We start from the raw sequence: 25,030 nt of genomic DNA, 5'->3' as shown, positions 1-25,030 counted from the left end.
TGGCAAGAAAACGCTGGGTGACTGCTAGTCTCCCTCGCAGCCGTTTTTATGGATGTCACGCAACGCTCCCCCAAAAGAACGGCTGCTGACAACCGAACTACATTCCTTTCTCCGAATTGGCCAATCACAGCTCGGGTTCCATTTTCAGGAACCTTTTCGCGCCAGACTCACCTTTTGAGATTCGTCCAATCAGATATCGTTTTCTATCGCGATCCTCATGTGGAAAACACAAGACAAATGGCGGTGCTTTAAGGAGCTTCTCGCAAAGCGTCGTCAAAGTTCAAAATTTTCGAGCTTAATGCTCACCAGAAGCTTGCAATTAGAAAATTTTTAGTCGAGAAAGAAGATGTGTTTGTTAAGTTGCCTACAGGATCCGGGAAATCGTTAATATATCAAGCACTCCCGCTCGTGTTTGACCATGTTACCGATGAAAGTGGTCATATTATTGTTATTGTTGTTGCGTTGTACCAACGTGCGGAAACACTCGATAATTCGGGCCGATTTCCTGTACCGGTGATAAGAAGCAACGAACATAACTAATCGGGTTCACTCCAGCTAGCAGCGGACTGGCAAATGAAGAAATACAAGTAGTGTAGGAGACGTTGGCCGACCTAAATTGCAGTGTTCTCAGAGCCTTCGCCCGGTTTGTTGACGGCAAGCACGCGCTTTTTTCCTCCTGATCTCCATCTGTAGGGCGAAGCAAGCGTTTAACCCTTGGCCTCGATTGAAATGCGTCTTGTATTTCATTTTGATTATTGATGTAATTTACTGTTTCTTATATATTCTGACTTTTATAATCTGTAGTAACCTCTTGAAGTAGTGCGAATAAAGAGTTTCAGTTCAGCTTTTAGCTTCTACTTCTCAGTTGCTCGCTGAAACTTTAACAATCACTCAAACAATCTAGCGTTCGTGTCGTTGGCGTAGCAGTTGACGTCTATGTTAAGCGTAGATTCTATAATTTCAACGAAATTGTGAGAAGTTTTCCCAAAAATATATACTCTATCTTTACCAGGGCACAACGATGAACATGTGAAACATTTTGAGCTCTCATTGACAATTTTCTTCAGTGTTTCTCCCGACATGGTAGCTAGATCATCTGCCACATCCACATTTTCACGTGAAACCTTACGTCATTCAGATTTTCTGGTATGTGATTGGTCTGTTCAATAGACCGCAAACAAACCGCAAGGACAATGAGAAAGGAATGTAGTTCGGATGTCAGCAGCCGTTCTTTTGGGGGAGCGTTGCGTGACATCCAAAAAACGGCTGCGAGGGAGACTAGGTGACTGCTGGCGCAAATAGCACGTGACAAAATATTTTTTTGGATTTGCAAAATATTTTCGGATTTTGAAAAAAGTTTTTTGGATTTCAAAATATTTTTTGGATTCGCAAAATATTTTCGGATTTTGGAAAAATTTTTTTAGATTTCTAAATATTTTTTTGGATTTGCAAAATATCTTTGGATTTGTCAAACTTTTCGACAGTGAGTTTAAAATAGATATTGCGATTTGAAATATTTTTCGGGATTTGAAAATTAACAAATGGTAAACACCACAGCGTACACTATTGAGTTATGGATGCACGCGGGAGGTTGCTAAGCACGAAAGAAGCGTAAGAGTCGCTCGAGGCGATAGCCGAGAGCGACTCTAGCTTCTTGAGTGCTTAGCAAACCTCCCAAGTGCATCCATAACTCAATAGTGTACGGTGTGGTGTTTACCATTTGTTTTATAACATAACATTGATACATTGTAGCTAAAGAGTTCCCGTTTATTTAACAAATCTTACGTGACCAGAAAAAACAAGCGCGCGCGGTAAAATAGTCTTTGCATTTGCTCACGTCAGCAGCGTACACCCATGGGCAAATGGGGGACGCTAAATTGACCAATCAGAGCGCGCGCTTTACTTTGGTTATGTTATAAATATTTTTGGATTGTCCCTTTTCGGCTTCCGTAAATTATGTTAGCACACACTTCGCTGAATTTGTCTTGTTTAATTTTATCTATTTATTTACTTATTTATTTTTTAAGCAAAAAGGAGCATACGTATCAAAACCGAGCATTATTTTGATCATGGTTCAGAAGAAAAATACAGCTCAATATGAAATCTGTAAAATTTCAATTTTACTGCCTGTTCAACGTCAATTAAGCCGGCCGTGACCGCACGTGAGTTTGATTCGTCGGGGGATTCCAGTGAAAAGAAAAGTGAAATGCTGATCTTCAGTATTTGTGGTTTTCCTTCTCAATAATGTAACTGTGGCAAAGTGAAAGAAGGTCAAATTTTTACTTTTCGAGAAGGAATAATTGTTTTTATTTTCTTTCTTTCTTTATCACCCAACGATCTGTTGCGGCTCTGGGGCTTAAACCAGCCTTTGTTTTGCAACCAAACAGAAATCCTGATCTTTCAAATCGGCGGACGTCTCTTTCGGAGAGGGCTTCTCGAACCCGCTAACTGTAGCCGGTAAATCAAACCAGCCCCAACTTATACAGCATACAACACTCCGAAAAGTCTCAAAATAAGAAGTATTCTATAACTTGACTAGACATAACATATACTTTCACTTAAATTAGAATAATTTATTCACGTGCGAATCGTTAACGCATTTGCAAATTTATATTTGCGATTGCTAGAATGTAAATTACCGTAACGATTTAAAAGATGTATTACAAACTTGATTTTATGTCTCTTACTGTTTGAATTGATTTCCCCAATGTCAAAATTTTAATATTTCCGTCATTTTACTTCTTGAAATATTAAATTTTCCTTTGAAATAAGAGACAAATTGTATATTTTTCAGACAAAACGGAAGCTGTTATAGTTATTGCGCAACCTGTCTATTCACAACAAAAAACGTAAAACAGATTATGAACTTAGTTCACGAATAGCAAACAATCCACGAAAACAAAGTTCGAGTATTTTCTTCATGGCTTGCAGATCAGAGTGACTATTTACAAAGATTAAGCCTCTAAAAATTCTAAATTTAACGCTCTGCGTGATCAAAAATAAACTGTCATTAGGTTTGCACTAAACAGATATAACCCATTGTGATATTGATGAATTATATTCTTGAGGGCTCCGAATGGTTTTCAAATAGGTCCACCTCTGTTTGCGGACTGTCTTCCGATTTATCGTCGTCGAATTCGGGATCATTTGGTCTGGGTCCAAGCTCACTCAAATCTAAAAATATGGTGTTGTTCTCCGCGTAGTTGCTGCTCACTTCATCGTGTTTACTGCACGTTACGCCACAGGCATCGCAGAAGTTAGCGATAACACAAACGAGGAAGCCGCTAAAAAACGAAACCATTCCACAGATGAGCACAGCTTGGCTGGAACCTTGCGGAAAAGATTCAGACCAGTACGTTCCTAAGAGCACGCAACCAATGAAGATCAAGACAAAAGGAACCAAGCATATGGCGCAGACTTGATACCGGGTCTTCCAACTCCAGAAGGCTTGCCATTTGGTCTCATTCGTAGGTGAATCACTAATTTCGACGGTTACATTCTCACGCATTGTCTCACTTCACGTTGCCTTGGTGCATTCATCTGGCCATTGACACACGAAGGTTTCTTCGAAGGACTCGCAGCTAACACGTGTGCAAAGTCAGCCACAAATTAAGGCGACAATTATCCTCTCGCCAAGAGCAATGTTTACGTTTATCGTCCTCCTGTCACACGAAAAATATAACACAACGTCCGTGTGGTCAATTGATCTGTGACGTCACGGGCCTTGTTAATTTCGCTGGTAATATAATCGACACGAACGATGACAGTTTTGAGAGCGGAGTGGACAATTTCATACAATCGTCACGCTAGCTTGAAAAGGATTTACAAAAAACAAAAATATACCAAATTTAAAGGACCATCTTTAACATCGATTACCAATTCATTTATCAATTTTTGATGAGAAAGCAGATACAAATATTTCCCTTTCTTATCTTCACGGTTCCGCTCCTGCAAGTTCCTGATTTAGCCTTTATATTGCACAATGTTTCACTTATAGATTACCATATCTTGTTACGCTATCAGCTTTTCGGCACGTTTCGATTTTTTTGGTATAAACCGTACTTCTTCTCAGGGATGATACGAGGTAGATGAGTTTTTGAAACATTTTAAGTTAATTCGGTTGCGTTTTTTGTCTTTTAATATAACGCTGGACAAAAGAAAACGAACTGATTATGTAAACGAAAATAGCACTGGAACAATTACTGCACTTGAGGTCACGATCATTCATAATTCAGGGCCATTAAATAAATAGAAAACTTGGGTGCTTAATCTCAAATGACAATGCAAAATCAAGACACACATTTCCCAAGCTGTATCTGTCGATCCTTTCTGTCATGCACAACTACAATTCCGTTGGGGCCAACTTGTCGTTCTCGTCTGTATCTTCTCGGTTTGGCTGTGCGTCCCTCTGTGCTCACTGTTTCGCTCTGCTTTCTGTTTCGCTTTTCCCACTATTCCTTTGTTCCCCTGAGCACACTCAAAGTTCCTTTGCACCCACTGTTTCTCTGTCCCTCTAGACACACTCAAAGTCCCTTTGTACCCACTATTCTTCAGTCCCTCTGGACACACTCAAAGTCCCTTCGTGCACACTGTTCCTCTGTCCCTCTGGACACACTCAGTCAAAGTTCCTTTATACCAACTGTTCCTCTGTTTCTCTTTTCCGTCTGTAGCTGCGGTTTCACCGCTTCATATCCGTTCTTGAGTCAACAGGGAGCTTGGCCTCTTGCGGGAATCATTTCCCACTGGGAAGAAAGGAATCAGCTCAGATGTGGGAACCTTTATGACAATCAAGGGGTATTTCCTGAGGGAAGGTATCAGCAATCATCGGTTTATTTAGTATGGCTTACTGAATCAGCTTAAAAGGTTCAAACTCCGTCGTCCCTGATCGTGCCACATCTTACATCACCTGCACACTATGGCTATCAAACTTACTTTATGAATCATTTTGATTGTTTAGTCGAGTTCTTAACCATTCGATTCGTGTCTGATCAGTTGAGACTACGCTTGGGGACCAAGCGCACTCCCTTACAGTGATACTGAACTCGCTGTGGTTGTGCTAATTTTCACTAATAAATAATTGACTTGGTGTGTTTGGTGTCTTTAGACGGAAGTGGACACAATTGGAGGGAAAAAAATCTCACAGGAAGATAAAAATCACTTTCGCCCACTGTTTTGTCCTCCTCGCTTTTGTTTTGTACTCCACCTTTGCATAAAACCTTAAATGATATTAGAGAAACAGCGAAGTATTGAATCACTATTCGTTCCCAGTCTTTCGAAATGACTCGCAGCAGCTTGCGCGTCAGAGGTAATGAAGAGAACCGTTAGGAATAATCGCACCGTACCGGACAGATATGGAATAAACCAGTTGTGTTTGTAAGTAAAATCTGTTAATAGCCAGGTGGGCCTTAAGGCCGGCGCTTAGCTCCGGTTTCCATAGCATGAAACGACTAGTTCTACTCCCCCCTGGATGATGGGATGCTAAACCATCGCAGAGTCAGTTACCCTCCTTTAAAGTGTCTTGCCCAAGAACACAACACAACGGTCCCAGCTAGGGCTCGAGCCCGTAGCACTCGTTCAAGAGTCGAGCGCACCAACCATGAGGCCACTGCACCTCGCCAAATCGTGTTTGTAGTGTTACGAGGATCGAATTATTTTTACTGAATCTGTCACGCAATCCCAGACTTTTCTAGAATTATCTATAATCTGTAATATTCCAGAAACTTCTTTCATGTGACTCAGCAGTTTCCAAAAATAGTACAACTTGTAATACGCTATAAATAGTAATAGAACATTCTAGATAACTAAAGTAAATGTATAAAAGCTGGCTTGTGAGAAGTACAAAGGAGATTTGCCCGAGGGCTTACCCTCGTGGCTTGCTGACTGAACTTGTGGAAGCTATGATATGACGAGGCTATGACCTTTTGACCTTGCGATATCCGGAGAGAAGAAAGAGATGAAAAAGACGATAGTCGAGAGAGGAAGAAGATAGAGAATACAGAGTTTACTATGGAGTCCTCCGGAAGAATTTGAGTACAAGGAAAGAACGCGATAAATCGAGAGAGCCAAGCGCCGTGGTCTTCAGTCGCGGATGTTGGAATTGGAAGTTGATCAAGACGATGAACACTTATACGGCATAAAGGATTGTAAGCCTACTTTATGAACTGCTTAACTTAATCTTTAACCTAAGTAAATTAGACAATGTAAAACTAATTAAATAATAGTTAAAATGGGTAACTGCTTGTTGTTACATTTTTGTTGCGTGCCATATATCGTACTCGGGAGTCTATTTTCATATATGCTTTGTTAGCGGACATTTGTTGGTCATTCGTGCACGTAACAGTAGGTTTTTAAACCTAAAATAACTCCGGCGAGCGGAGCACGACTGTAAAGAACAGTTATGTTGGGTATCAGGCCACCCTATCCCAGAGCCCCTCGGGAACCCTAGGAGGGAGCTCTTTCTGGTTAGTTATCAGATGGAAATCGTTCTATGGGAATCTGAAATTTAAATCTATTTGAAAAAGCTTTCAATTTGGTAGGGGAGTGTTGCGATTCTAACAACAGAGTGGTCTGAAGGATGAAATATCTTGAGTTTTGGCTATGCATGATATGACAAGATAACTTAGCCTTCGCTTTGACATTTGTCCCTTATTCAGAGTAAAAAACAAAAACAAAAAAGAATTAACAATGGTCTCACCTAAACAACCCATGCTGCGATCCACTCTTCCAAAGAACAACAAGCAGCATGCCATGTAAATTGCGCGAACATTCAAACGTATTTCAAATATTTCAGAATTTTCCGAAAAGTTTGACTTTCGAAATGGAGTGAAGAAGCCTTTTGATAAACATCAATTTAATACATTTGCAGGGGCTGGTTGGCTTGCAATCGCTGGCAAAAAAAAAAGTGCAGTAATTCGCGGCGATTGCACCTTAATTAGCGAGATATATTTCGAACCTCCTGCTGACAGCCTTTATGATCGTGGTCCTCTATCGAATTGGTGAGACAAATATTTTGGATCACTTAATTAAAACTTATTTTACCGATAAGGGTCAGTCACACCAGGCCTTCAATGACTCTGAAAGTAAACTTCAACAGTTTTTAATTAGGCATCGCACCTTATATCCGTAAACTTCCTTTAAGACTTTTAATTAACTCTACTGTTGAGGTAAAAAAAAACTGGGGAGGGAAGACAATGGAAGTAAAGTCTACCGTTTGGATGCCTATTTACAAAAGTGATCAGCGGAGGAACCAAGGCTCAAGACATAAGCACGACAACGCACTGACGCACTTCATGTCTCTAGGCTGCCAGACTATCTGCAGAACATTGGCCATAATTCTGCTGCCTGGTTTCATACTTTTCGGAGGAATCACGGTCTTCATCACTGGTTGTTTAAAAAACATCCCTCTTATGATAATCTCTGGTGCAATTACGTTTGTATTTGGTATTCTGTTTTGTTTGCTGTGCGGCCATGTTTGTGACGGCTTGACGGAACGTGGAAGAAAACAACATCGATGGAGTCGCGAGGAAACTGCATTTGTGGCCGCGGTTTAAAAAATTCTATAAGAGAGGCAGAGGTGTGGTGGCTTTTAAAAAAAAAACAACAACTACTCCATCTTTAAAATTAAGAATGAGAAACCTACAGAAGAGACGGTATAAGTTCTAATAAAGCGACTGTTCATTTGATTTGCCACAACGTGCACTGAGGCACCATGATCGACTAAAAGTTATAAGACTGTCGTTATTTCCAATGTTAGAGGAACCATAGATTTACGAGGCTGGGCCAATAAATGAAAAAAAGGTAAGGAGGAAAAAATCGACAGCAGTATGTCATTATTTCTGCGAAAAACGACTGGCAATGAAGCGATTTTCAAATAAATCGGTCGAACCAATTTCTAGCCCTTTCTATGACCGGGAACTAACAGTTTTTTGTTAATTACATTATAATAGATCAGTAATTATAGAGTATCAGTTGTTTTCAGTATTTGAACTTTGATAAAATATTATTAAAACTTCCACCAAACATTGGACCGGTGACAAGAAAGTGGCACATGTTTACTTTGTGCAAGGTAGGCATGCTGTTTAAATTAATGAGATCGACAATCATCTTATGATCGAAACTATTTGCAGCGCGTCAAAACGGTTCCTGTGATTCTTAAACGCTAAAATTTTCTGGCCTCAGGAAAACAGCAATTACGCGTAAACAGGAAGTCAATCAATCCAAAGCAGTGAAAGTATTCTTTCTGAACCTGAGAAATTCTACAAAACAATTATTTTGTCGTCTTTGTTACAAAGTTGATAACAATCTTGATTAGTTTTGATGTAAGTGAAATGTTAAGAATTCTGTGTACATGATTAATTGTTGATTGTATAACTGCCAAAGTTGTAAACACTCGTTCAAAGAGATATCCTCAGGCAGTTCATGGATGAATGGATCAGTCAACAGGCATAGCAATTTACGCAGAGTTAGCAAGATACGAATCAAACCTTTTAGATTAGAAATACGTTTTGGAATGTCTGATGACCAGTAGCTGAAAGGGTATTTAGGAAGCGAGTTTCAACTTCGGGCGAGAATTTCAGGTTACTACTAAGCTAGTCTCTCATAATGTTCAAATTTATCTTCACACCATGCGACCACAAGATCGTTCCAGTCGCAAATTCTGCACTCTGATTGTGAAAGACATGAAGTACCACCACCGGATGCCCAAGCGTGGTGCGTCAATGTGCTTCTACTAAGCCTGTTCAAAGCGTTCAGAGCGAAATAGGAAACGGCGAAATATCTTTTAATTTCAATAAAATGTAATTCTCACAATCACATGAAAAATACGACTGGCAGCTGAGGCAGGGAAGGAATCGTACTTCATTGAAGCGTGGTAATCATGCGGGTAACACCTCGGAATGGCCATAACTCAGTACTATCCATAATTTTAAGTTGACATACAAAAACAAGCCGGAAGGTTTCACTATATTGCTCGCCCCTTTCGACTTAGGAACTTTTCGAAGAAAACAAGGGAGCAAATGTATCTAGAAAAAAAGGGAGGGGTAAGTTGCTGTAGTTTTAGAGTATGTCGTTCGTATTTGAGGATATATGAAAAAAGTTGCGGCAAGTTTGTCCGATGGATGAATCTGAGCTTTCAAACTGAACTTAACAACTTGGAAAATATACGTACTCCTTACGTAATGAACGCTTGATTATTCACCTGGTACTTCAACCCTTGCCACTGCCGAATTCATGTGAGCTCATGCAGCTGGTCTTCATTTCCTGTTTTTGTTGTTGCTTTTGACTCTTGTTTTCAACGGGGTATAACCAGCAGCTGGATCCCGCGACCAAAATTTTAGAGAGCTTGCGAAAACAGCAACAGCAGATACCTGTGCTTTTTCAATCATTTTTATTTGATCTACAAAGTCTATTGATTTCTCCTGATGGTACATGAAAAACCTTAGCAAACCCATGCAATTCAAATGGTTTTTAAAGGGGAACGTAAATTTCTGAAGAAATCGTGATGCTGCTCTAGCAGTCAGAGGGTATTACAAGATAATTTGGTCTTATCAACTGTGTTGGTAATGTACGTGAACTGGCCACCGTAAAGTGTTGGCCCATCGTCAGAGAGTAAAGAGGAATGGTTGACTTTGTGTGCTTTGTATTCAGAAAGATGCAACTACGTTACTGGTGGGAACACGGTCACGCGTAAAACGTCAGAATAAATTAGTTGAATGGGAAGTGTCCTTTGATACCGTGGGGACTAAAAGTATCGATTTTATCAACTTAGTTGATAATCTTAATAAAAGTGTTATCTTAATAAAAGTGTTTTTGTTCCAAAGAACGCGACTTTAGGCAATTCCGCTGGATTGCGTTGTTTTTCTCGTTGGCGCCAGCAATGAAGCTGTTTACTACAGCTATGAACTGTATGACCTAACTCAAACAAATAAACACGGTCAGGACCGAGTAATGATATAAGCAACGTACAAAGTTCCTCCGATTGCTCAATTACTGTCTCTCGCAAGGTCGCAAACACGAAATGGCTCCATTTGCACAGGATCATTTTAACATATCCGAGTTAATCTCCCTACCCACACACACACAGCCAAAGAGACAATCTCAACGCAACAAATTCGCCTGCCTTTGTGTTTTTCCAATGGTTGTTGTCGCCACAGGAGCAGTTCTTGTTGGTAGCGGCATGGGGTTCTGGTCAACTCGAGCCAGCACAAGGAATTTTCTCGTTTTAATTGGAATGGCTGTGTATGTGGTCGGGGTGTTCTATTTTGTAGCCATCAATTTGGCAAATGGATCTTGTTCGTCAGAAGAAGAATCTGGGTATGACCCGGCGCAAACAGATACTTCAACAAGTGAAACTGTTGTTGTTATGGACCTCGAAGGATTCACCCGTGGCAGAAGAGAAGCAGAGACGAAAGTTTAAAACTTGAACTCCCAACTTGTTTACTTTGCCATTCTATCCTCTTACTATTACACATTTATTCCTCGCAAAGTCAATTTTCGAAAGAGTTTAGCGTTGGAACAGGACAGCACCTTCCAATTGACATTCTTATCAATTCTCATTATTAGTCGGGTGAATAATGTGTTGAAATTGTGTAGAGAAGCTGTATTTTCATCACTTGTAGAGCTATACAGTCGACGTCGAGTTTGGCAACTGCTATTCTCTTCTAGTTACTTCAAAGGAATTGAAAGCCGTTATCTCCAGACAAAACCGGAAGACAGCGAATTGATCAAGTATTAAGGCCGATGATGAAAAACTGTCAACTGAATAAGAGGTGATAGTACCTTGCTTTCCCGACTTCATCGTTTTGCAAGCTACTTATTTTCAAAGGAAACTTTGACTGGTTTAATATCATGCTATATTGGAGTTCCCGGCAAATAAATGAAAATAAGATTCTGAGTAACGCAATGCTAGCTTCCACAATGACGTCAAGCACGTCCTCATCTCATGCTAGCCACAATTATAGGTACGCAATGCGTAGATACCATACTACAAAATGCATAAAGCCTCTGTTTGACAACAAGAAACAAGGCCTTTGATATGGAAAAAAAATTTCATGCTCCTGCAAATATCATTTACTTCCACATTAAATATTTTATTCTTGGCCTCGTTTATAAAGTAAGGGCTTTTAAGAATTCGAAAATGGCGTATTCATAAATCTGATATCCTGCATAAAAAAATTGATGTTTTATTACTGATGAAGGCTCAGCTGAAGGCATCTGGTGCGTTGTGCATAGGATTCATAGGCGGCAATGCAGCTTTTCAGCGCAAAGCGATGATTTTTTTTCTTTCTCATCAGTGCAACTGTTATTCGGTAATCAAAAGAATTTCAATAAACTATATTACAATTTATTCCAGCAGCCCCTTCTCTCTCTTTGAATGTGTCACATTGTTGTGGGATAACAATCGCTTAAGAAATATGTTAATATCCTGGTCTAGTCGCACAGCTTTATCATTCCTGTTGTTTTTTGTATACCCTGCGAGCAGAGCCTTTTTAACCCGTCCTCGAATCGAAAAGGGAAAAAGGCTCTGCGACATCCTGTTGTTGCTCGTTTGAACATGCGCGGCGATTGCCGAGAAACTGATCCTTTCCACGCCCCCTTGAACTATTATGGGCTCTGATTTGGTCATCTGTTTACATGAAAAACAAAGGCGTGCGCACCAAAACCGGTTTGACTGGAGGCAAAACGGCTTGAATAGCCCGGAGTTTTGGGCTTTCGGCATTTCAAAGCAACAACAGGATGTGGGCAGAGCCTTTTCCCTTGGAGGGTTAAAAATAAGAAAAGAAGAAGAAAAGAAGAAAAGGCTCTGCTCGCAGGATATTTTTTGCAAGACAATACTTCTCATAAACATTTAGATATGAGATACAGGGTATACCAACCCCTTATATTATGCAAACATTATCCAAAATTATTATCCAAAAGCTACTTGGAACGAAGATTGAGGGAATAGAACATACAGGGGTGTAACCAGAAGTTTTGAAAGGAGTCGATCACATTTACAAATTCCTGCGCCTCTTACGAGAAGTAGCTTTGTCCGCTCTCTAGCTTATGCGTCGCAGGATTCGTACGTTCTTGCCAGACTAATTATAAGTTTAGTACGTTGACGTCAATCAAAGTCATCTCATCAATGAGGGAGGGGTAAACAGGCACCACTGGGCCCACCCCGCTCCAGCTACAACCCAGACAAAGGAGACTGAAAGCATTTCAGTTTACATCTTGTACAGTAAATACCACTACTTTACATCTGGCTAACACACGTATCCCCTTCCTGTGGATACAAAGTCAAAGCAAACAACAATGTCAACCCAAAGATATCGCTTCCTCGTAAGACGGGGGGACCTCGAATGCTCCCGAATTCTCCAGCGATAACAACACTTCATCGATATTGACCAAACAAGTCATATCCATCACTAATGGAGAAATGGAATGAGGAATGTCTTCGTTTCGGAGAGGACTGGGGTAAGTATGAAGCGATTCCTGCGGATGACGTCGCATTTCCGGTGAAGTTACTTCTGCGGAGATGTTAGTGGAGGCAAACTCCGATGTCATATCTACTATATGGATGTTACGATGCAAGTCATTATGCCATTCTCTTTCCTCCAATCGAACTCGACGTCGTATTGCAATACCTAGCAACACGCCAACACTGAACAGGAAGCCTCCAACAGAAATCAGCAGGATCCGGTGTCCACTAGTATCTCCATGAATTGAGAATGAGATGAGCCCCGCAACAAACATCACTAGGCCCACACAGAAGACCATGAAGGAAAGCGGCCGGAACAGCCATAGCCAGATGGAAGGTTTAGAGGAGACGGGGGGTGCACTGCCCTCGTTCATTTTTCAATATCTATATCATGAAAAAGGGAAAAATTTAATGGATGTGATTTGGAAACAAGTTTTCTCCAGGTACACACCGAAAGCAGAAAATATATTGTTGAAAACTGAGTGGAAGCTAAGAGCTTTCTGCCACTGTTTCACAAAATTCATGTTGATCATATCATTGATTTATTGATCTACTCATTAATAATAATGGATGTATTGCATAATTTATCAAATGATCGATTAACCAATTAACTGATAGATGGATTCGTGATTAAGCTGACATGTAAATTTGCGGATTGATTGATTAATAGCTTCATTAGTTAATTAATTATAATTATAATTAATCCTCTTCGTGTCACTAAGAGACGCATAAGGCCTCGACCAGAGTTCGCCATTGATGTCTGGTGGGTGCTTGCCGCTCCAGGTGCCCCCAAGTCCAGTTGTTGTCCTTCATTTACCTTTCTACCGTCCTCATCCAGGTTTCTTTCGGTCTTCCTCTCTTTCTACGTCCATCGAGGCGTGAGTAGTCCAGTGGTCAGTGCGCTGGACTCTAGGTCAGATGGCCCGGGTTCAAGTCCTGGCTGGGGCTTGACGTTGTGTCCTTAAGCAAGACGCTTCACTCACATTGCTTCGTCTTCTCGGATAGGACGTAAAGCCGGAGGTCCCGTCTCCTGCACCTATCAATTAGTTAATTTCGGCAAGGGACGTTAAAGAACCCACATCACGAGATTACTGTGATGTGGTCTGGCCTGTTTACTGGGAAGGGAGGGAGGGGGCATCTGTAAAAATTTCTCCTTTATTAATTGTAAACTGCCGCCGGCAGTCTGGAAAAGTCCCCCGCACAGTGTTGTAAAGCGCATTAGAGCATTTACATGGAAATGCGCTATAGAAATTGATCTATAATTGATCTATAAATTGATCTATATTATCGGGGGTCCATCTGAGAGCAACTCGTGGTAGTGCTGCTGGTGGCATGCGCGGCACATGCGCAGCACATGCGCGGCACATGCCCAATCCATTTCCATCTCTTCTTCTGGACTTGCTGTGTGATTGGTACTGTTCGTGTTCTTCTACGCAACTCGTAGTTTGAAATTGTCTGGGGCCAGTCATTAGTTAAATGACTGATTAATTGATCGATTAAACTCTTGCTTGTTGACAGATCGAGTGAGTAAGCGAGGGAGTGACCGCTGAACTGAGATGAGCGGCTGAATGGATGACAGAGAATGATTTGTCCAACGGAAAGAAATTGTGCCCTACATTTGAATCTTGAATGGATGGATGGGTGGGTTGAAATTAACACAGTTAAGAAAATAAGTTTTCCTTAAAAACGCCAGATGGCGTTCCTCCGGAACAAATTTAACTTTAAACACGATCATTGGTATCCAAAAATTAAATAGATTAAATTGGTGCAATAACTGGTGAAATAGAAATTTCGACCCTTGACCTATATCAGAAGCATACAACCATGGAATTTTCATGAGTTTTATAGAAATTGGTTGCCTCTGACTGTTGTTATTTTTGAAAAAAATTTTTTCAACAATTCAAAAAATTTTTGAAAAAAATAACAACAAAAAATAAAAATTCAAAAATAACAACAGTCAGAGGCAACCAATTTCTCTAAAACTCATGAGATCTCCTGACTACACTTTTACCATTTTTAAACATGGAATTTTCATGCCTCTGCCTGTAACTGCGACGAATAAAAATTTTTTTTGTAGGTTATCAAATGCCCAACTAATCACAAACACCGTAATACACAATTTACATACCGACTAGTTTTCCCTGTGTCGAACAACATTGAGTCAATAAATACCGGTAGTTCGTATTTATTTCGATCACTCCGAATATAATGATATCTGATTATACTTGTTATTCGTTATGATGTTTCATCAATAGTTGTGGGCCGCCGTCCGTGCAAAAGAAAACCTCTGATTCCCTCATTCTTATCCTTTATTTAAATTAAATGCTAGACTGAAGAAACTCTCGAATGTGTAATCACAAAACAAAAGACTATTTGCGGCCGTGAAATTGTTAACGAGTCTATTTTGCTATATCACTTTTCGATTGAATAAATTCAAAGTGCTTCTGGTGAAAGTAAACAGACTGAATTTGAATGAACTTTGTCGGGTTAATTTGAATTCGCTTTTAGAAGAACTGAAAATTTTCAATAATTGGGAAGGAAATTCAAACCTTTGAATTATTTCGTAGCGAAGGTGATTAGCTGGCGTTCTGTCTGGCTGAATCAAGGATAAGGTACTTCGCTTCACTTTACAATATTTAAAGTACAGCTTTCTTTTTATAGCTCGTAGGAAAGCAAATTACCTACCAATTGTGCGGTGTGTTTTTCCAAATAGCTGACCTTCGATCTTGCTATGATATGCTGTAAATCCTCAACGAGTTTCAAAGGCGATTGAAAATCGTTTCTCACAAATGTGCGATTCTCAGAGATGGTAAAATATTCAGAGCGCCTTTCATGCGACAAGATTCAAATCCTTAATTTTTCAGCCTGAAAAGTTTACGGATGATATTAGTTTGGACTTATGCTCTTCCACCGTTGCACGGAAGTTGATAAATCATGTGTGTTATTTTCTTCGCAAAGAAGAACCGCAACTCATGAAATCAAGAATTGTGATTGGACGACATCTTAAATAAGGGAGATCTACGCTTTGGGTACTTTCAGTTTCCGATTCTAACTACATCACGGCTTAAAAATATGTTTGGACACATATCTCGGGTTGCTCTTAAGGTCAAATAATTGAAAGTGCTCTTTGCCTATGTTGACAATTCTTTCTGATGAACACAGTGAGTCACCATTGAGCTTTCCTTATTACCAATCGAGGACAGAAGAAACAAGATATAATCGATTCTATTTATTTTTGAAAATTGAAAATTTTTGCTCGATTTCCGTGTATAAAGTACTGCGAAATACTTTGCTTACTGTTCCTGATGGTTTTGATATAACTTTCGAAAAAAAGATTGTCTACCGTGCATCTGAAGAAGTTTCGATACTTGTAAAAGTAAATCGCACATGCGGACCGGTGTTATCAATTGCCATGTTCAAGAAAAAAATAAAATGGCGATCTCGCTAAGGGGAAAGTTCCGGGAAGATTCTTTGATCACAACTTAAATTCATATATCTTATTAGACGTTTTGTTGTGTAGTATCGCTGTGTATTTTTTTTGAGTTGTGCCGTATTTTGACTCGCCCTACGGGCTCGTCAAAATACAAATAACGAGTGAAAATACTCAGCGATACTACACAACAAAACGTCTAATAAGTTATTTATTATCCAACACGCCAAACTGTTATTTCAGTGCGGGCGAATTTCGTGGACATTTATTTACGGGGAGTGCGTGACAGAAGTATGCGAAGCGGAACGGAATTGGCGCGTTGTTATGTTGCTGTTTCTATTTTCTTCATTAAATGAAGAAATTTTCTGGTCGTCAAGCTGTTTTTCTTCGTTCGATTCATCTAATGAACTTGGATCTGGTAAACTGTATGGGCTTTGTTCGTAATTGTTTCAGAATAATCTCATCTTCTATCACTAGATTGTTTAGTCGTTTTTTGGGTTTGTACTTATTTATAATTCAGATTGTCTACTCAATAAATATTCTTTCCGTTGAAAATCTTCATAGATCGCTCAGGGATAATGCTCGAATCCCTTCCCCTTCAACCCCCCCCCCCCCCCCCCCACAACTGGGTGAGTGTATGTTTTTGAAGACGTTCCAAAATGCGTCTCCGAGATGGAAATAATAGTGTGCCTTATACAGTGAAGATCCGCGGAAACGGAATTGATTAAAATGCTGAAAAGGTGAATGTTGGTAGGAAATCCTCCTCCTTGCGAAACTGGACCTGTTGACCTGGCCAATTTTCAGCCATCTTGACCGAGCAAGCTTAGTTGCGTGTGTCTGGCTGCCATGTAAATATTTACTTTCCATGATTGTTATTACTCTTCACGCATGGTAGGGGGGGAGGGTGGACGAAAAAAAATGGCTTATTATATTCAATCAGAACACAGAATATTCAGTTTATTTGTTTTGTTTATTGGTTTAGTTTTTTTTTTTCCATTCTTTCTTTCTTTCTTTCTCTCTTTGTGCGGGGCGAGTTGGATGGAGGCCAGATGAGATGACCAAACGGGCTCATTTGTGACAAGGACACAGCTTCAGGATCACATCATATATGAACAAAATTATTACCCGTCATGGGGGTCTGTCAGTAATGGAAGATGTTAACACGCGGTATGTGTCGCTCTCATTGCAAGGGTATGGCGCTAAAACCAGCGGCGATCAGGGAAAAAGTAAATAATTATCAACTATTCATTTTCTTTTAAATGTTCACATAAGCTGACTTTTAAACTATTATTATCACTTTCAGCAGTTATATGTCTATTCACAAGTTAAGGATAGAAATTCAAATCTCTTATGTACAACAAAAGACACAATTACTGCCAAGACACTTTTTATGCATGCTTGGCAAGTCGTCGAACAGTGCGGGTCAAAAGCAAAAAAAAAATTAAATATTTTAAACGATACGAAGGAAGGAATTGTCCGAAAATTGTGACGCGGTAATCGATTACTTGATCACTTGGGCTCGTGTCAGACTTCCCTCGGGGAACACAAAAGTAGCTCCATTGCAAGTCGGTGGTGCGAGGGCAGCACGTGTGCAGTGACCAATCAGATGCAAAGATTTAGGGAAAGTTGAACTTCGTTTTGAAAAAAAAAATTATAAAAGTTCCTTCAACTCGAAGTAAAACGCATTTTAGATAGGAAAATAGCACACAAAAAAAAAAGATCCAGAAGGAGGAAGTTTACACAAAACACAAATGACCAGCCTGTGGATCAGTTTTTTTTTTTGTTTTTTTTTTTTTGTGCGTTTTTCAGGCGAGCTCGAGCTGATAGAGGGCGAGGCAAGTGGATGAAGGGAAAACTCGCGCAAGACGAAGAACCCTGGGGGGTTTGCCTCGCGTTTACCCCGCGTTTACGCCTTCATGCTTGTTCTAAAAGCAAGGAAAATAACTAACTTGGAAATTTTAGCCTTATCATCTTAGATGAGCATCGTGTAGCGTCAGGCTTTGTCAAAAAAAAATAAAATAATAAGATAATACAGCCTTCTTGCGCTCCCAGCTGCCGGGCATTTCGGTGTTGCCTTCAGTTTAAAGTATTAAACGAATTCTGCGTAAGGAGGCGGCGAGTCCCGTAGCCAAGACAGTCTGGATGCATCAAAAGTGGTAACCACAACAAAGTCATATGGAGGTGGTGATGGTTTTAGAGTCCTCGGCTCTCTGCCTGCCACCTGATCAAGTACAAAGCTGGATGGTCCATGATCACGAGGTAAGTTTTCAGTTACCGATGTTGTACACGTCGCCTCTGGAATCCTATCAGTGCTGTGAGAAGATTCTAATCTTCTATTATCAAGGCACGCATAAGACTCTCCGCAAGAGCAAGAAATGTCAGAGCTGGTTGTGTACGGTTCGCCCGAGCAAACTGCATATGGAGGTGGATTATCTGCACACGTGTCAACCGCGGTGGTAGAAAATCCAGGATACCTGGGTAGATATGGAAAATGGCTGTCAACTTCTGAATTTTCTTGGCTGTTGTCTCCAAAACGCGTTGATCGCGAGGCCAACACTTTTTTCCAACCGCAACCGAATCTGCGAAGCAAGTCACATACAACGGCCAAGCATGCGCCAGCGATACATAAAACTAACCCGACAGCGCCCATTCCGTAATCAGATGAAGTGAACCCAGCCACAACAAATACGACTCCGACCATCAAACTAGCGATGTACAACAAGAAAAGGAACATCCACCACTCCGAGACTTTATATCCATTCGAATTGTACTGGCAGAGAGTCATTTTGCATTGAAGCATCAGAAATTTCTTCTCTGTCAAGCTTGCACGTTGACTAGCGACCAACTAAAAACCCATGACGGTCACTTGTCTCGATTTGACAGTTGCGCGTTATGTATATAAGATTCCACTGAGGGAAAAAAAACCTAATAAGTAATGAAAATTGTTGAAAATGTCATCAATATTTTTAAATGAATTATGTGCATTTAAGTCGAGAAAAAAAAACAAACAAACAAAAACGGCGCTGAACAACGCACGCGGAATTTTAGAAGCGAAGAATAGGGTCGAAAGCTGTACTTACCAGTTATGATGTAACGCACGATACAGCCGACTTGTTGGTTATTTTGAATAATTATTTTTTCATAGCGTTTAAGGAAAAGATTTATCCCTTTCCTTTTTTATAACAAGGCTTAGATTGTTGAAAAATCAGACGAAGATCGCTCGGTTCGCTTTCACGTGGGGATTCATGCGGAGTTATGTCAAAAACCAAAATCTATCTGAAAACAAAATTGCGACTGATCTAAAAATTATGTAGTCATGGCTGTCATGCAAGAGCACGTGCTAGGTGAATGCCAGAGGTGATTGAAATTCATGTACGTGATTGCCAACGCGTTTCCCTTGGGTGTTATCCATAATAAATCGCTATCACGAGAGTCGAACGAGACCGATACAGTACACAAATTTCATCGATCGCGTCTGTTTATAATCTCCGGTGCACGTGAAAGGCGAGTGCCATACTCATTAAAAATGCCATCTCATTAAATATTCAAAGCATGAAATTTCCATACAATCCCTTTTCTTCGCTTAATAATTTTAAAAGCGACAGGTGTTTTGATTATCCGCGTATTCATTTTTCTATGTCGACCTTGAGCTTTTCAGTCAAATTCGATTGTCTTTTTTTAAAGCAAAGGAGTAACTTCCCCCATCGTTTGGCATATTTCTATGTTGGACCGCAGATTGTATTGTAAGCGCGGTCTGTAAACAAAACATTTACTCTGGAAGTCCAAATATAATGTAACACACCACATGTAGTGCGGGAAATCTGTCATTTACGGCACAATTGAAGGACAACTCAAGGAGCTACGGTCGGTCAAACTGTGCCTATAACGACTGTATACGCGAAAAAGACAACAAAAGAGAGAAAATCTGATAAATATAAACATCTTTCTCCTTAGGGTGTCAAAATTAATTCAAAGCGAACTTGAAACCTTTGTCACTGTCACGGTAAAATTGTCAGATAACTATCGGATTTTAGCTGATAATATTGTGAAAATGTTCTCCCAAAAGTCTCCTAAAATGATTTCTTCTAATCGATCGGGTGCCGCAGAGTAGACCTGAAAAGGACAGTCTGACGTTTCGACATCCTCAATGGAAGTCACAATAAGATTCAAGCGGCGATGTTGTTGCTTGCGGGAAGGCATATTCCCACGTACTGGTCTTGCAATCATCTCTGGACGGGCCACGAACACGAAATATCTTTGTCGTCATTTCCTTCCTCTTTTTCACAGACTTTCCCAATGGTGAAATCCTTTTGGCGCCCTTGAAATAAAGTCTTCTCGAAAGGGATATGCGTATTAAAGTGATTTGGGCGCTGTAGTACTAGTCCAGGGGCACATTTCTCAATCGTCACAACTGCGGAGATCAACGCCGGCTCCCGGAGGGTTGATTCCAATAACAATGATAATAGTTTATTGAAAAACCGATATCGCAGTCTTTAGAGAGGGAGGCATTGGGGCCTCTGAGAAACCTCAAAACCGGAGAAAAAAAATCTCCAAAACCGAAAAACCGACGAAAAAAGGCAGCAAAACCGAAAACCGCATGCAAAATGGAAAAACCGAAAACCGCATCAGAGTTTTCGTGAAAACCGAAAACCGAATGCAAGAAAATGTAAAATCAGCAAACCGCTCTGAACATCAAAACCGAAAAACCGAACCTTTTTGGCCCAAAAACCGAAAAACCGATCCAAAAAACAGTCAAAACCGCAAAACCGAAAATCCCAAATCCCCCCTCTTTAGACATAATGAAGGACTTTTGAAAACGATTGGTATGATAGCAGGGTTCAATAAAGAGTCTGGTATTTCTTAATGGGTATCTTGTGTAATGTTGAAATCTGGAGGTAGGTTGTATAACTTGTGAATGATAGACAGGGCCCACTTCTGAATTGTTTCGATGTCGTCGCTAAGATATGATGGTAAAGCGTACTGAAATACGAGTGAACCGTACCCGACGACACTACGTGTGCATGAAGAGTAGAATCTCACCATATATGCAAAAGGTATTTTCGAGCGTTTGAGTTGTCCGAAAAACTGTATACGTTTTGATGCTTTTTTAATGATGTAATTCACGTGGCAGTTCCACTTAAGGAACCCACTTTTTAGCAGGGTGGAGGGCTGGCTTAGACACAGAACCCGGATATTTTGGAGGATTTTGACTCTAAAAATGGAAAAAAAGGAAAGTATCAGATAATTTGAAATTGATGGGACCGTTTGAGATGATTCAAAGAGGATTGAGGACTCGTACTGAAGAAAATTGGAAAACTGTGGATATATCACACGATGTCGGCGTTTATGTGTCCAGCCTTGGAGGTGGCTCGCGACAAGACCATTTTACAGATTAATTTAAAAAATGTGACCATCTATGGCGGCCACCGACTGGTTGTTTTTGTTTTGTTTTGTTTTGTTTTTCATGATATTTGCCTTCCATTTCGTGAGGGCGATGAAAGCTTCTAAAACACACTTAGCGTCATAAGCTCGATTTTCGCCGTCTCCTTTCTGCGATGAGAAGGTTACTTTGGGGATAAACATAGGCTCATTTCTTAAGCAGCGGCTGGTTATCAGGATTTTCAGTGTTTCAACTCCTTGAACTGATGCTGAAGTTTCAGTGGACTTCTGAACGATAGAAGTTTTGTATTTCTTTAGTGTGTGTCCAACTTAGGCAAGCACATATAGCTTTAAACGACACGCACGCGCACGAAGTCTGAACCAAGCGTGTCTGCGCTCTCGCATCCCCGTTACTCGCTCGCAGTCGTTGTGGCGAGCGTGCCACGTACTTCAGACATCAGAAGGCTTTAACAGCACCTCGCAATGCAAGTTTTTCCCTTCTCCCGCTCTTATCTAACTCGAATGATCATCGTCAATCGTAAATCTCAGTTGTTGTTGTTGTTTTTAATATTTTTAAAGAGGGAAAAGAAACCTATCTCCCGACGAAGACAGGAATGAGAGAGAAGGTTGCGATCCACATTTGATGGCTTGACATTTGAAAGTCACTCTAAATCGTGATACGCCAACGATTAAATGGTCAAGAATCATCAGAACGATACACCTGGAGAATATCATATGGGTAGATGTAAAGAGCAATTTTAAAATCTATTAAGCGAAACACGGAATGATACGATAGTTTTGAATTTTGTTTTAATTCGCAAAGTTTGTAAGCCCCTAATTAAAAAGTTCTATAACTCCAGTTATTACAAATCCTTCTTTGAAAACTTTAAAAACATTAGGATGGATTTAACGTTATTAATGAAACGAACTAATCCAAAGTTGATCATTTCATATTGTTGTATTGTTCGCAGTTATGATTCCATGACAGTCACGGAAAAACTTCTTGAATAATTATTGAATATCACAAAATGCTTTGTTGAAAAAACCGTTTACCCGCTTAAGAGTGAGACCTGGGGAGGAGAATTAATACTCAGAACAAACTATTAATGCGATTTTACGTGAAAATTTCCTTTAAATCACAGACAGGGAAAGTGAGAGAAATTTGTATGGAAAAGGGATGATGTACTTAAAGGGACGATGTACTTGTCACGTATGATCCTTGCGAGGATCATATATGAACACCCGCCGCGCCTCGACTAATGCTAAAAAAAGCTCCATACAATTCCTTATAATAAGATTATAAGGAATTGTATGGAGCTCTCCGAGATACTTACAGCGCAAGCAATGTGTGTCTTGTTTCCATTACCAAACGGGGCGTGCGATAAAAAGAACACAAGTGTGTCTACAAGTGGTTTGTTCGGATTAGCGCCGTGCCCTGGCTCCGATGACGCTTTTCCCACACGACCAATTAAAAACGAGGCAGAAAGAACTTCCGCCCAGGCAACCTGGCCTGAGGTTTATTCATGTTTTTCCGCATCTTTTTGTGGCTTCTGAGATTTAAAGAAACAAAACGAGATTTAGGTCAGGTAAACATAATCCATAAAATTACTTAGGTGTGTATTCTGTTCTAGGAATTCACCTCAGTTATACAGAGTGTATTTAGTATATCAAGACTAGAATCTAATTTATCTTAACAGTCAACCAAAACAAAGTAAAATTTTATATGGAAACCGAAAGGAAACGTTCAAAATGCCCAGTTAAAACATCGAAAACCTTGTGTGGCCAAGCTGAATCATAGTTGTTCGAGATAATGTGAAATTTGAATACTAATCACACAGTTAAAGAAAGAAAACCATGCAATGTAGTCCCGGACTTCTTTCCATCTTGAAGCAAAAAGTTCTCATTCTTTTGTTTACTTACTGTTTGATCATTTTTCAGGGCCAAGCGCACACCACTGGCTTCAAACACAAGCTTGAACAGATTTTTCGAAGATGGAATTAGTGACCATTCCTGATCCTGCTGTTGTAGCTCCGCAACCGTTTCCAACTTGTTTCACATCGCCCTTAGCTAGTCGCTGTGCTTCGACGCCTGAGGACAACTCTCCAAGTTCGCCTTTATCTGAAGGCTTTGAACAGTTGTGCTCTGAAACCATTACCTTTCTCCGCGATGATAATGACGATGACGATGATGATGATGACGATGATAATGATGATAACTTTTCGTTGGGATCGTAGTCTGCGGAGCTGAGAGCCTTGTTAGATGCACCTGTTAGTGCTAAGGCAGACGAGGATCGGTGTTAGTATCTGAGAAAATGCGCACTTACCCCCCTCTAACCCAACATCAACCTTATCTTGTTATTATTTGACTATTTATATCGTAAAATAGATTTTGATTATTCATCGTGGTAATTAAAAGAGAAATGTAATCGTTTGTCTGACGATGTGGTCACTTGAGGTGTGGATCGCGACGTTTCGACTGCATACTGCAAGTCCTCTTCAGGCGCCTGAAGATGACCAGCGGTATGCAGTTGAAAGGTCGCGATCCATACCTCAAGTGACCACATCGTCAGACAAACGATTACATTTCTCTTTTAAGCATTTGACTGATGTTGGGTTATTGGAGGGGTTAGTTCATATGCTCCGACATAAACCCGCAGACTTTAGGTTTAACCTGATCAGCAAGTTTTTCTTTTTTTCCATACGTATCAAAATTAAGTGCATCAAGGATACTCCTATCTTGCAGTAGAACACTCATTTTGCTAGAGTTCTGTCTCGCGGATTGGAAAAATTTTTTTGTGCTGTGCAGAAGACAACTTCTAGTAGACTCCATTAAGAATGGTATCGCAATACACCATGGGAGCGATATGGTGCATGTGTTACGGGCACTGTAGATTACGTCATCGAAAATGTCTTGCTTTAGGGGAAACTCATATACGAGGCAGAGAACGCAATATTTAAGTTTTTATCATTTGTTGAGTTTGAGTGCTCTATACTAATTGGACATATCATTGAATTTGATTTTATACTATATATAGGTGATGTCGATCGTTACTGATGTTCACTCATGACAGGATGGAAAACGCATGCACTGTAAGTACCTCCCGTTGTCCCAACAAAGCCTTAGAAAACTTGGAAAACTTTTCTAAGGCTTTGTATGGGACAACGGGTGGTACTTACAGTGCACGCATTTTCCGTCCTGTCATGCCCGTGAAATCCACCAAAATGTAAAAGGTTATTTCAAACGTTAAACGCTACTTTTGAGCACGGAAATAATTCAAGTGAAATTTTTAAGGAATGAACACTCTGTATTTAACCTGCTATGCAGGAACATGTTTCAGGAATATTTGCCCAAATAAAATTCTGGGAAAAAGTCAGACTCCTTTACATATTTCAAGCTTGCTAAATTTACCGAGAGTAGGATTAGATCATTGGCGAAATAAACTTCCTGCTCCTCCCCCCCCCCCCCCCTAAAAAAGAAAACAACAACACTAACAACAGAAGGGGTGTAAAAGATTGACTTTACGGACTACTCATGTTTTGCGATCAAATCTACACGCGTGGGGCCTGGCGGAAAGTTGAGGAGAAGCATTTATTTGCCGCGAGTTTTCGTAATTATTGCACATACGTAGAAATATGCTATTTACTTCGGTTAAGGCTAATTAGATTGCGAGTGGTCCTAATTTTATTTATCTTTGTTTGAAGCGAGAGCCTTCGGCAAGAGCTTGGAAAGAATTGTGCACCATTTTTCTTGTTTACAGCGCAATT

At 40.2% G+C, this 25,030-nt stretch overlaps 2 protein-coding genes and 1 long non-coding RNA gene across 6 annotated transcripts; 1 reads left to right on the top strand and 2 right to left on the bottom strand.

The window, feature by feature from the left end:
* Positions 1–11,164: 11,164 nt before the first annotated feature.
* LOC148734536 (uncharacterized) lies at positions 11,165–15,520 on the bottom strand. Of its 3 annotated transcripts, XM_088755640.1 has the most exons (3): positions 15,143–15,520; positions 13,275–13,493; positions 11,165–12,841 (listed from the first exon to the last, which is right to left on the bottom strand). In XM_088755640.1, exon 3 carries the CDS (start codon positions 12,829–12,831, stop codon positions 12,295–12,297), a length of 537 nt encoding a protein of 178 aa, XP_088611766.1. In that variant the 5' UTR covers positions 12,832–12,841; positions 13,275–13,493; positions 15,143–15,520; the 3' UTR covers positions 11,165–12,294. The 3 variants fall into 3 exon arrangements, with proteins under 3 accessions (XP_088611766.1, XP_088611764.1, XP_088611765.1); XM_088755638.1 differs by lacking the exon at positions 13,275–13,493 and having other exon boundaries at positions 15,143–15,518; XM_088755639.1 differs by lacking the exon at positions 15,143–15,520 and having other exon boundaries at positions 13,275–14,335.
* A 1,303-nt stretch (positions 15,521–16,823) lies between these two features.
* On the bottom strand, positions 16,824–19,360 carry LOC111334821 (uncharacterized). 2 transcript variants are annotated; one of them, XM_022940645.2, is made up of 2 exons: positions 18,968–19,360; positions 16,824–18,812 (listed from the first exon to the last, which is right to left on the bottom strand). In XM_022940645.2, exon 2 carries the CDS (start codon positions 18,685–18,687, stop codon positions 17,977–17,979), a length of 711 nt encoding a protein of 236 aa, XP_022796380.1. In that variant the 5' UTR covers positions 18,688–18,812; positions 18,968–19,360; the 3' UTR covers positions 16,824–17,976. The 2 variants fall into 2 exon arrangements, with proteins under 2 accessions (XP_022796380.1, XP_022796381.1); XM_022940646.2 differs by having other exon boundaries at positions 16,824–18,796.
* A 973-nt stretch (positions 19,361–20,333) lies between these two features.
* Positions 20,334–24,635, top strand: LOC148734535 (uncharacterized). The gene is made up of 2 exons (XR_015999477.1): positions 20,334–22,005; positions 23,205–24,635. It is a non-coding gene; the product is annotated as an uncharacterized LOC148734535 (long non-coding RNA).
* Positions 24,636–25,030: the final 395 nt, after the last annotated feature.

Source organism: Stylophora pistillata, chromosome 3, assembly GCF_964205215.1.
Source record: "Stylophora pistillata chromosome 3, jaStyPist1.2, whole genome shotgun sequence".
Lineage (NCBI taxonomy): Eukaryota > Metazoa > Cnidaria > Anthozoa > Scleractinia > Pocilloporidae > Stylophora > Stylophora pistillata.
The sequence above is the reverse complement of the archived record's forward strand: the minus strand, read 5'-3'. Positions and strand labels throughout refer to the sequence as shown.

What these genes read in the sequence shown, in the direction of transcription:
- LOC111334821 (XM_022940645.2), bottom strand. Translation starts at nt 18,687, where the DNA reads ATGCTTCAATGCAAAATGACTCTCTGCCAGTACAATTCGAATGGATAT.
- LOC148734536 (XM_088755640.1), bottom strand. Translation starts at nt 12,831, where the DNA reads ATGAACGAGGGCAGTGCACCCCCCGTCTCCTCTAAACCTTCCATCTGG.